Source organism: Camelus bactrianus, chromosome 16, assembly GCF_048773025.1.
Source record: "Camelus bactrianus isolate YW-2024 breed Bactrian camel chromosome 16, ASM4877302v1, whole genome shotgun sequence".
Classification (NCBI taxonomy): domain Eukaryota; kingdom Metazoa; phylum Chordata; class Mammalia; order Artiodactyla; family Camelidae; genus Camelus; species Camelus bactrianus.
Window position 1 is genome coordinate 58,495,947 of NC_133554.1, and position 12,128 is coordinate 58,508,074.

At 57.9% G+C, this 12,128-nt stretch overlaps 1 protein-coding gene across 4 annotated transcripts in view; it reads left to right on the forward strand.

Moving 5' to 3' along the window:
- The window catches only part of RPTOR (regulatory associated protein of MTOR complex 1), a 236,500-nt gene that overhangs the window by 54,815 nt on the left and 169,557 nt on the right, over positions 1-12,128 (forward strand). For all 4 annotated transcript variants that reach the window (XM_074343898.1, XM_074343899.1, XM_074343900.1 and 1 more), the window contains exon 3: positions 7,827-7,909. In XM_074343898.1, the coding sequence (XP_074199999.1) occupies positions 7,827-7,909 (83 nt within the window). The remainder of the gene's footprint in view (positions 1-7,826; positions 7,910-12,128) is intronic.

The window sequence follows — 12,128 nt, forward strand, 5'->3', positions numbered from 1 at the left end:
CTCTCACTGGACAGAGCCAGGGAACGCACGTGTGCGTAACGTGTGTGTTTCTGTGCACACACACTCGTCTGCGTTTCATTACTACCTGTGTGCAGCGAGGCCTGCGCTTACACTCGTGCCTCCCACTCCAGCCCAGAAGGGACTTCCCGTTTTGTAGCTCCTCCCCGACAGTGAGAACCTCGGTGTCCTTTGTCCCCATTGTGGTTTGTAAGCTGACGAATCCTCTGGTATGAGCCAGCATGTCCTCCCTGCCACCTTGCTGTCTGGGCTCCAGCAGCCCATGGGGGCCATGCCTCCACGGACATGCCTTCCTTCCTTCCCCGTACGGGCTCTCAGCCCCTGGTGGGACTGGTCAGTTCACTCCGGGCTGCCTCCTTTCCCCTGGTCCTGGAGCAGACACCCCCCTTGCCCAGGTCCAGGAAGGAATTTCAGCATTTTCAGCAGGTGCTTTAGGTTTCAGGCTTGGCCAGCCCAGCGGGGATGACAGACCAGTAACCGAGATGGACAGTCGGGGGCCAGCTGGTGGGAGGTAAGGGGGTGACATTTTGTGTGAGGTCAGGCCCTTCGGGAACACTCAGGGGAGAGCGGTCTCCAGCACATGGCTGTGAAGACGTCTCTGGCTGGAGAAGGGATTGGCGGAGGGTTGCCTGCTGAGGATGGGCAGGGGTCAGAGGCCGAGGAGCGGAGCCAGGCCCTGAGGGAGCGGGCAGAGGGGGAGGAGGGCTGGGTGCTACCACGAGAGGAGTTCCAGGGCGGCATTGTCACCAGCTGTGGCGGGAGCTGAGTGAGAGCTGGGGGCCGGGTGGGCGTGGAGGGAGCGTCACGGCTCCCACTGCTCGCCTCCCCTTCACGCTCCAGGCTCCTGACACCCGGGAGCTGATTGCTTTTGGCCGCAGACACATATCAGACTAATGAGCCAGGCTGTGCTGGTAGAAAGGGCTCTGATCTCCGGGATGAGCGGTCTGGGGGCTGGGGGTGGGGCTGGAGTCTTCTGTTCCGGGCCCTTCCGTGTGTCTGCACGTGAGGCTCTGCACGCACCTCCCAGAGGTTCCGCGGGTGGTGCACGAGTGTTGCTGTAGTGGCCCTGTAGGTTTTGGGGTGACGGGGAGCTTGGTGGCCCAGCAATCAGGTAGAAGACACACTGTGTGCTCTGGGATGACGGCCAGCCCACCCTCCCTGCCCCAAAGCCAAGGCCCAGTTCCGAGCTCCGGCTGGCAAGGGGGATCCCAGGCGCCAAGCAGCGGGCAACATGGGCGGACGTGGGGCCCAGGCTTGGTCCTGCCCGCCCTGCATGTCCCTGGATAAGAAGATGCTATTTTATTTCAGGAAAGTGACATTCAGAGAGCAGGGAGAGGCTGTTTTGTTTTATGCCCTGCATTAAATGCTGCAACAGGAAACTAAAAACAATCCTGCTAAAGAACGTTGCCCAGACCTGCTGGAGAAGCCTGCGGGCGAGCGGAGTGCTGTGCAGGGCCATGTGGTGTGGCCGCGCCGCCGCCTGTGCTGGCGGCCCCGCGCCAGGGGAGGGCGGCCCGGGTTTGTCCGGTGCTTGCAGGCGCTGTGATGCTGGGGAAACACTTGGGAGGCTCTCTTTGTTTCTTTTGTTCCTCAGAGGAGAGCGCCTTCCTGTTCCCTCCACACGCGGGCACCGGGAGCCGGGGTCAGTGGGTGAGCAGTGGGGCTGACCTTCGAGGAGCCCCTGGGTTTGCAGACTCTCGCAGGCGGCATCCGCGGCTGCCGTCGGACCCGGGGCTGGTAGCCGGCCGGGAAGCGGGTGTTTGCTGGGTGCAGCCCCTCCTGGCAGGCGCGGCGGTGTGGGCGGGGGCCGGCGTGCCCCCGGGGGCTCAGCTGGGTAGGGCTGCTCGCCCGGGGGGCTGGGGCTGTGCAGTCAGCACAGGCCGTGCGGGTGTGAAGAGCCCGGAGGAGCCCCCCCCCCCCCGTGCCCACCGCTGGGGCCTTTGCTCTCGGGGCTCCTGGCTGAGAGCCCTGTTCTCTCTGCCGGGTCACACTGGTCTTTTCAGCAGTTTCTCCATTTCCCCCGAAGGAGGACTGTAACTGCTTGCAGCCTCCCTCCCCCTCTGCTGTGCAGACATTGAGGCCTGTAAGACGGGGGTCCCACCACCCCTTGGCTCTTTTGAGAACCCATCCAGCTCCTGGTGTTTGTATATGACAGCGAGAGACAGCGTGGGGCTTCTACTTTGTGGGTAAGTGGGGAGTGGGGCTGAGGGGTTAGGACGGGCTGGCTGTAGAGAGGGCTCCCGGAGGGTGACGGCTCCCATCCTGGGACCCAGGGGGCCCCCGGCTCCGCCCCGGGCCCAGCCAGACGAAATACCTCCCACCCCGGGCACTCCTGCTTACAGAGTGCATGTAGGTGGTGCCCTGGCGAGTGCAGTGCGGAGCCAGGCAGAACCACTTCCCACTTCACAGGGGCCTTTTTGCCAGTAAGTATTTCCTCAATCAAAAATTAGTTGCTCAAGGTGCACAACTGATACGTGGGAGTCTTTGAAAGACACGCAGAGAAGTTGGGTCCGGCAGGCAGTGCTCAGCTAGCCAGGCAGTGAGCGAATACTTGGGGGACGTCCACTGACAGAAACAAGTGCAAACATCCCTTGAGCAGGGAGCGCGTGCGTCCCGAGGTGCAGCGTCCGTCCATGTGGACAGGTGTGCTGACCCACGGGTGTAGTTGCTGACTTCCCCAGACTGATCAGACCCAGATCAAGAAACAATGTTACCGGCGGGCTGGAAGCCCGCCTGGTCTCTGTCAGCTTCCCGTCCCCCCCGTCCCCAGTCCTGCCCTGTCCCGGTGGGCCTGGCGGCGCTGCTGGTTTGGGGCGCTGTCTAACTGGGAGCACGTGGAGGCACCGGAGGCCTCTTGGGAGGTGTGTCACAGAAGCAGCATCTCAGAAGCGTTCACCGTGCGGGTCCCCAGAGGGGTTGTGAGGAGGCAGGTCACCGGGCCCCGCTGGGCCCCGACCTCTGCCCTCTGCAGTGGGTCCAGGGACACGGCCGGGAGGAGGGTTCTCGGCAGGACCAGCACAGCCTTGGGTGGAGGGTGCGGTGTGCTGACCCCCGCGGTCCCGGTGGTGGAGCGCAGGCTCTGTGGAGGGAAAAGCGGGCCAGACCTGGTGGCTGGCACGTGTGAGTGTGAAGAAGATGTGGTGGGTTGAAAACAAAAAAAGGCTCCACTTTCTGGGTCGGCAAGAGCGCCAGCACCGTCAGTGCCCTTGTGACTTTGGGCCAAGTTGTTCGACTGTTTTGTTTTTTGGTGGGGGGCTGTAATTAGATTTACTTATGTATTCTAAAATTATTTTTTTTTAGTGGAGGCACTGGGGACTGAACCCCGGACCTCGAGCGCGCTGAGCACGCTGAGCTGCACCCTCCCCACGTCCGGCCATTTTAAACTTCAGCTTTCTCTTCTGGGTTGTAGGAAAGGTTGGACTAAGTCCCTGTCAGTGTGAACTTCCAAGCGTCATGAATTACAGAGGGTCACGCTGGAAGTCTTGCAGACAGGAAGATTAAATTTTACACAAATGCCAATTACCACCTACCTTTCCTTCCATCCACCTGCCAACCCGCTCACTCACTCGCTCACCCGCTTCCTTCATTAAACAGAAACCCAGGAAGGCACCGGAAGACAAGTGTTTCATTAGGACTGGCCTGCCTTTTAAAATTTATGTTCTGCCCGCTTCACCCCATGTCAGATTGACAGGACTGTCCGCACTTCCCACCCAGGGATTTAATTTCAGTTTATTCACATTATTTAGCTATTTATCTCAGTGAATGTGGTACCACGTGCCCTGTTGTGGTCCTCATCCTTTCCCCTCTGCCCTTCCCTCTCCCACTCGCTGTCAGATTCTTGGGAGGAAACCGTAAAACTAATTGGCCGTAGGGATTCCCGGGGGATCGGATGTGACAGCCTCCCTTAGCTGGTGCCGGCCTGATGAATGGTCAGTGGCTGCCCCGCTCCCGCCTTGGGCGGCCGGTACTTTGATCTGAGACCGGGGAGCAGGGAGGGGCTGCCGTCAGCCTGGGGCTCCTAATGAGGGTTCTGGTGTCTGCAGGATGATGCCAGTATGGCAGCCACTCCTCCACCTCCCGCACCTTTCCACAGGCCCTCCGGGAACCCCTGGGGCGGATGGAGTGAGGGGGTGCTGGGCTTTCCAAGGAGATGTGGCGTCCGCCCCATGCCCCCCCCACCCCCCGCTGCCCGCAGCCTGTGGGCCTTTGAACAAACTCCCCCTCCTCCCCGTCTTTGTGGTGGGTCTCTGGAGGACGTGCCTAGGAGCCGCCCCAGGCGCCCCGAGAAGTGTGGGCGGGCGGCCCAGATGCCCTCTGGCCAGCCCTGGCTTTGCCCTGGGCGCCCTGCACGAGGCGTGGCGGCGATGTGACGATTATTTGGTGGTTTCTCTGTGGAAGCGGCGTGTTCTGCTCCTCTTCGCGCTGTTCACACGCTTTGGGCCCTTACTTCTGCCTTTCAGGTCCCCGCTCGTGCTCTGGCCAGTCTGACTCAGGTTACAGTGGAGTTGCCCGGGGTCATCTTCAGTCTTCTGAGACCTTCCCTCTGTTCCCGCCAGGACAAAGAGTGACGAAGTTAACCTCTCGCTCCCTTAGTTACGCGTTAAAACGAGTCTGCCATACTTGCCCCAGTAGGTTAGTGACAGCCCGATATTCACAGGCCTCCCCGCCAGAGCCGCGCATCAGCCGCCCGGCCTGCTCTGCAGCTCAGGCTCAGACTCTCGGGGGGGGGGGGGTCTCTGTGAAAAGTCCTTGGTGACTTTGACGTGTCCGTGGTAAAGTTCCCTTCCAGCTCCGAAGTCCTGTTATTTAATTTTATAATTCGCTTTTACTATTGTTTTTCCTCCAAGTAACACATGCATGTCTTAAAAACCAAAGAGCACTGAAAGGTGTGTTAAGAAAGAGCTGTCTCCCCGGCGGCTCTGAGCCCCTTCTCGTCTGTACGTGTGTGCGTAACTTTTCCTCGGTAGTTAAAAATTTGCCAGTTACTTTTATTTGCTAAATTTTCTGTGAACTGAGGAGTCTATTTTATTTTTTTACATGTATTCCCGTACATCTGACACGTGCTAGCAGTGGTGTTTCCAGTGCTCAGATAATCGGTTCCTTTTTACTGTTTTTAAGAGCCCCTGTAGTTCCTGTTGGACCCCGCGGTCTCTGGATGGGGTACGTGGGTATCTTGCGAGTTCTCTCTCTGTCTCTCTGCCTTATTTCCTGGATCTTCTGTGGTTTATTCCCCAAGAAGAACACGAGACACAGATTGCGTGTCTGCGTATCTGAAAAAGACCTGTCTTCCACTCCCACACTCGAGTCCCAGACTGAAGTGATCTTCATGGGGGCCGAGGGCGTTGCTCTGTTTGTCCCGCTTGCAGTGCTTCTCCCGTCCCTGACCCTGTGCTTGTGATCTGAGCTTCCTCCGGGGACTTGCCTTGCCGTTCGTTGTTAGCGTCTGCATTGCGATGTGCCGGGACGGGGGTTTCCTTGGGCGAGTCCTGGTTGTGGCTCACGGAGCTTCAGAATCTGTTGGTTTATGTCTCTTACCAGTTTGGGGCAGTTACCAGGCATCGTATCTTCAACTGCGTTTTGAGCTCTGCACTTCTCTCTTTCTGACGCTCTGGTGGCTGCAGGATTAGCCCCTTTGCTATCGTCCCCAGGTCCCTTGAGGCTCTTTTCCTGGGAGCCATTCCGTTTCTGCTCCCGTCCTCTGCCGGGTGGGGCTGTGCGGCGGGGAGAGGGCAGGGGAGCTGAGGCACTTCTCTGTGTGGAAGGTAGTGCCTGAGAGGGAAGCTCGGGGGAGCTGGGGCAGCACTAGCGCTGCCACACGGAAAACAGGAGACTGAAAGCAGTTCGAGAAAGATGTCACTTCAGGACGCTACTTGGCTCAGGCTGAGCACTATTTCCACAGACATCACTAACGTAAAACACTGAACCTTAGTGAAGATGTGATGCGGCCCTGTTGGGAGAGCAGGGATCGGGGGAGCGGGATGGTGGCGGAAGAGAGGCCAGCCCTGCCCTCTGACGGGTGCGGCTTGGGACGTGGCTGGAGGGCAGGGGCTGCTGCTGCTCTGCCTCGAGCCGAGCACACATGACGACTGCGAGTTTAAAGAGGCCCGTGGGGAGGCTCTGGCGAGGAGAGAAGGCTGGTGTGCGAGTGCAGAGAGGTCAGCAATTCAGCGTCTGAGGAAGCGGAGCGATCTGGAGTCCAGGACGTCAGGTGGAGAATTAGTGCCGGTTAGGAGGAGAACTGGGTAGAAGCTGACTTAGGTGTTCTACCCGTCCAGTGGCCTGACCTTTTCCTTTGAGGGAAAAATGCTTTCTAAGCGGAATTAGAGAATTTCTGTTGAAAACACCTTCCCACAGCCATTGAAGTGTGGTCTGTGGACCGCGGTGGGTTCCTGAGACCCCTGCAGGGATCCGCAGGGTGGGGACTGTGTTTGCAATGATGTTCAGGCGTCACTGGCTATTCTGCTCTGCTGACCGGCTGCACTGAGCCTGAGGGAAGGCCGGGGCCTCAGACGACGCGTTGTGGTTTTCGCCTCGGCTGAGCATTCCAGTGAAGACTGTCTGCTTCCCCCAGATCGTCTGAGAAAGCAGCAGTTTACTAGCATCTTTGGGTTTCAGCCACTGAACACACACGTTTAGCGGCGGGGAAGGGGAGCCACGGGAGCACCCCTGCCGCAGGCGTGGGGGTCAGGGGGCTGCCCTTGTGTGCTGAGCCATCTGCCGTTTTCAGGGTACAGACAGACAGACCTGGGGTGTTTGCCAGACACTTTCTGGAAGATGAGAGAAGTCACCTTAAGGGAAACAGCTGACAGGATTTGTTGCCGGTGGTAAAATCTGAGACGTCAGGGGATGGGACGGAGATCTGCGTGGCTCAGTGAGCCGCTGTGTTCCAGATGCCCGGTGCTGCTGCTACAGGATCATCTGTGGCTCTCGGACACGTCCAGAGCGTGGGTGGGCGGGCGGCCCTGAACGCGGTGCGGCCGCGCCGTGGCTTCACGTCCCCGTGGCAGGCGGTCTGTGCCGCCACCTCTTGTCCAGCTTTGCTTTGGTATCGGGGACGAGCCGGGGGGTCGGACACGACTGAGCAGGTGCCCCCCCTCGTCTGAGACACACTCGTGCGTCCCCGACCCGACCCCGCAGGCTCGCCGGGGTCCCAGGGGCCCGAGGGGGGCCCGCCCTCGCCCCCCCAACCAGGCTCTGAAGGAGTCTGCCGAAACGTGAGACAGCGCTGCCCTTCTCGTTACGCGGTTTTGGGAAGAAGTCATTTTTCACAAAAGATCTGTTCTCACGCCGTGGGTTTGCTGCTACTTTTAAATGAGTAAGCATAGAAACATTTTTAAAATTTCTCACCTTAATTTTGAGTGTAGTAAGTGCCGATGGATACAACCACATAAACAAAAGCTCTCTGGGGTCCCGCACGACTTCAAAGAGCGTGAAGAGGCCCCGAGACCAGGTGAGCCTCGGGCGTGGCTGGGTAGGGTTGTTTGCCCCCGAGGCCGCTCGTGAGGCGAGCAGGTGAACCGGGAGTCAGTGGGCGCTCGGCCCCTCGTGCACGGGGTCCCCGGCCCGACAGAGGCCCACGCTGGGCCCGAACAGGAGCCCGAGGTGAAGCCTCAGGGGCATGGAAACCAGAGGCTGAGATGGCGAATGCGGGTGAAGGGAAACGGCCAGGGGCCGGTGACTTTTACTCAAATTACGGGGAGAGGCGGGCGAACCCAGGTGCACCTCAGGCCCGCGTGCTGGGTGAGTTACGGGGGGGTTAGCGAGGCGGCGGCGCACGAGTAAAGAACGATCTCTCCGCTTCTCCGCAGATCCTCTGTCCATGGGCCCCCAGAAGGCCCTGGAGACCATCGGGGCCAACCTGCAGAAGCAGTACGAGAACTGGCAGCCGCGGGTAAGCCTCCCCTCTCTCCTGCGCGAGCTCGGCGCCTCGGGGTTGAGCAGCCCTTGAATCGGGTCGTCGCCTCGTGTGGCCGTGACTGGACGCTCCCGGTGGGGGCCCGCTGGCTGCCCCTCTGTCCCATGAGGAGGCGCGCGCCCTGTTGAGAGATGTTCACTGGGTGGCCTGCTGTTTATTTTGCCTAAACTTTCCCCCAAAACACTGAGAAAAGAAACGGCATTTGCACGTTACTCTTAAATTGTGGGTTCATTTTATACGGGAAATGTATTTTCAGTAATTTTCTGCAACTTCAACTACTTAGAGCTGTTGCTCCCGCCTTCGGTCTTCAAACAGCTGAGGAAAAAAGCAGCCAGTGCTCAAAAGATGGCACCTGTTATACGCCGTCTTTGATTGAAAGGCGAGGCTCCTTTTAGGCAGCCTTTTGTTGCTTACAGCTCACACGCTTTTTTTTTTTTAAAGTGACGTCCGACGTAATAGCTGTGCCCTGCTGCCTTTAAGGTCTCCCGTCGTTGTAAACCACTCACCACCCTATTTCCTTCAGCCTTTCTCATTAACTCGCCTGAGAGCTTAGTAATTCAAATAGGAAGCGAGCCGCCCGGGGTGTTCACGGAGCGCCTCTGCGAGCGGGGTGTGACGCCCCGGGGAGGGCGGGAGCAGGCCGCTCGCCCGCGTGCCGCCCGTGGGCCCGGCCGCACCGCTTGCAGGGAGCGCCCCACGGGAGCGGTCCAGGCTTCTCCACGGGCCACTTGTGCTCCAGGAGAAGTGCGGGCGCTCCTGCCTGAGACGGCGCCCTCCGGAGTCTCTGCTGCCACTCGTGGTGGGGGGTGACCAAGCGTCAAGAACCGCCTCTGCCCTATACGTGTCCTTGTGCCTCGCACCTCTGACCTGTCCAGTCGGCGGCCCCGGACTCTCGTCCTGTTGAAGTAGTTTCTCAGTGGAGATTCTGATCGAGGTCTAAAGGCTTTGCTTCTTCCTCCTTCAAACTGGTGACTCTTGAAGGTTTATGTGAAAACGCGGTAGCCTTTTTCTTGAGAGGACCGTGCCTCGGCTTGGATGAGGGCTGGAGAGATACTGAGATGGTGTGTTTATTTGAAAATGGTTGAGACGCCAGGTGTTATGAGCAGAAAAGAGCTTCCGTGAGGACGTCAGAGGTGCCCCAGGATCTCAGCGAGGCCAGGCAGGCACCTGGGGCGAGTGAGCGGTGCAGACCGACCTTACGGTCCATGTGGGACAGCACACACAGGTGGCATCATGAGACCTGGTGCCACCAGCGTCCGGGAGATGGAGAATCAGCGCCACTGAAGTTTCAAAGAATGCCTTTCTGACTCAGCTGCTTCTGACCGTCTTCTCGGTTTGACTTTGTGCTTTTGCTTTTCGCTAGACACACTTGTTTGAAAAAGAACGTGACCAGATGAATTCAGGTTTCCCGACTGTGTTCTTTGTAGGAAGGGCTTCTGCTATTTTAATTGCTTTCTTCCTTTTAAAGAATTATTGCACAGGAATGATTACAGATAAGTCTTTCAGAATACGTATTTAATATACTGAGAGATTACGTGTTTATTCTGTTTGGTGTGGTTTACAGGGTTCTTGGCCGTCCTGCTGTTGTTGCTTTTGGAGGCCGGGAGTTGACTTACTGCAAGCTCTACCAGCAGGTTAGCTTGGGAGGCGCCAGCAAGTTCATGCTAGCTGACAGTAAGTGGAGTCTTCTAAAGTAGGGTCTGTTATTACTTTTAATCCGAATTTCTGCCTGAGAGCAAGTTTCTTCCATGGTGTCTGGAGAGGCATTAACCTGTAGGGCAGGCAACATTAACATGCAGGGAAGTGACTGCAGGTCCAGAAACCACAGTGTGGAATCACATATCAGACTGCGTAGTTATCTTCCCAGGGCGGGTGTCAGCAGCCGCGCGGAGCGGTGCGGTCCCCTGGGGGATGGTCATTAGTCTGAGGAAGTTTGTTAAAGTCAGTGGGAGTTCAAGAACAGAGCCACAGAATGATGTTTTGAAGGAGAGCTGGTTCAAAGGGAGAATGCGTCCAGATTATAGGATGTTCAGGAAAAGGTGCCGGTGTGGCGGTGCGGGGGGAGTCCATCTGGGTTGGTTTGCCAAGTGGAGTTGAAATAGGGTGTCAGCCGCGGCCTGGAAAGACGCATCCATGCGGCTGGGCTGGGCCACCGGCCTGTGCTCAGGAGGCAGGGCCACTGCAATGAACATTTGATGCTTGCTTTTCTGAGTGCCAAGACCGTTACATTCATCTTTAAGTACAATAAAAATGTTTAGAATTTTGCTGCTGCAAACCGTTAGTGGGCCTTGGGCATTTCAGAGACAAGCCCAAGGTGAAGGATGCAGTGGGGTGCCCGGGTGGCCCGCTGGTGTCCGTCACGGGGCAGTCGTGCTATGTGTTCTGGGGCACATGGCGCGCTTCCCTGCTCCATGTACCTTCACGTGGGCCGCGGCGGGGGGGCCTGGCACCCGATGGCACGGCTCTCAGGTCTGTGCGCGGGCGCCTGGTTCCTAACTAAATCAGGCCCTTTGAAACATTGCAGAGCGAAACACGCCACTTTATTGCACTCCACAGGGCTCTCGAGTTTCCCGCAGTAATAAGGAGAGGTTGATTGCATCTGCAGTGGAACAATGGGGGCGTTATTAGATTCCTAGACCTTTGATGTGGATGCCCACAGGTCTGGTTTTCGCTTTCTCTGTATTCGCTATTGCAAGGCTCGTAGGTCGGGCCAGGGGAAAGAAGGTCATCTTCATTGGCATTTGCGGAAACCCTCGCAGGCCTCCGCAAGTCCCTGGGTGAGGGGCGGGGGCAAGGGCGGGCTGGGGAATCCTGTGACCTCCATCCAGTTCCGGGGTGCGGAAACCTGTCGGCATCGGAGGAGCCGTGCCTTGCAGGCTTGGCTTCCTTCCCGGTGCTAGAGGGCTTCTGGTCTTCCCATCTCACACTTCCAGCTCTGACTGTTCCAGATGAAACGTTCTGACAGAGGTGACTTGGGGTTGAGAGGAGTTTAGAGAAACCATGACGGTGACATTTTTTTCAGAATCGGCCACACTCTCTGGCCCGATTTCCTTGCCAGGCTGATGGAGCCCTTTTCTAAATAATTTATCAGTTTGCCGCGGGTGAAATATTTCCTCTGATTAAATTTAAGACCTTGCCTTATTACCTTGTAGGTACATAAATTTGTGTTCTCCCGGAGATGGAAGGAAAAATGCCAACTGTTGTTTCAGCTGAAAATCCTGCGGTTAAATAAACCTCACTCGTTTCATCATAAGTCTCAAGTGAAAGTTTTATTGGGAGATGGAGCAGGAGATTATAAAGCAGAGCGTATACAGTGAAGAATTTATCTTTTTAGGACTTGCTAACAAATTGGGGTTCTGGCAGTTTAGTACAAGGTGTGATTTAGGAGCTGGGGCTGGTGGAAGACGGCAAACAGAGGGTCTTGTCTGTCTGGTTCTTTCCCCCGAGAGTTTCCGAACCACCAGTGAGGCCACGCCACCTTTCATCGGGCTGCAGTGTGGTTCTCCTGGGTGGCTTGAAAACAGATGTGGTGGGGGTGCTTGGCACTTCCTCAGGTAGGTGAAGGAATCTGGCGAGACTTCCGCTGCCGGCAGGCGTCTGAAGTGCCCCTGACCGAGCCCGCCTGTCCGGAGAGCGTGTCCACGGAGGGGGGACGTGCCTTGCTGTGCCCTGCCCTGGGTCGGCAGTGGTGCCCTGGCCCGCGGCAGCTGCGGGGGCTCCAGGAAGCTGGGGGCGTCCTCGTGGGGCAGTTCTTAGTCACTGCACGCAGGATGCTGGTGCATCGCACTTGGCAGATTCTCACGCTCAGTCCTCCCTTCAGTGCATCCTGTCCCTCGGGTCTGTCACAGGGCCTGCGGTCAGGGGATGACAGTGGTGTGTGTTCACAGTGCTCGCCGCCGAGCGGCGTGAGTGGGGGGAGGGGAGTCTGTCTTGACCAAAGCAGGCCTCCAGCACCTGGCCAGTCACCTGGGCAGGGATAACCGCTGTTTTAATTTAAGTGATAACCGTTCCGTCCTTCAGTGTTGATCACAGAGCTGTCCGCGTGCCTCTCAGGTTGCCGCGGGGGGAGGGGGGGCGAGTTTGGACTCCTCGGGCTCGCCCTGGGTTTAGGTCAGAACAGGTGCTATTTGCAGACCCGGTGCTTCTGTGCAGCAGGGTCTCCCAGGGGCTGGGGGGCTGTGATCAGGCTCCCGCC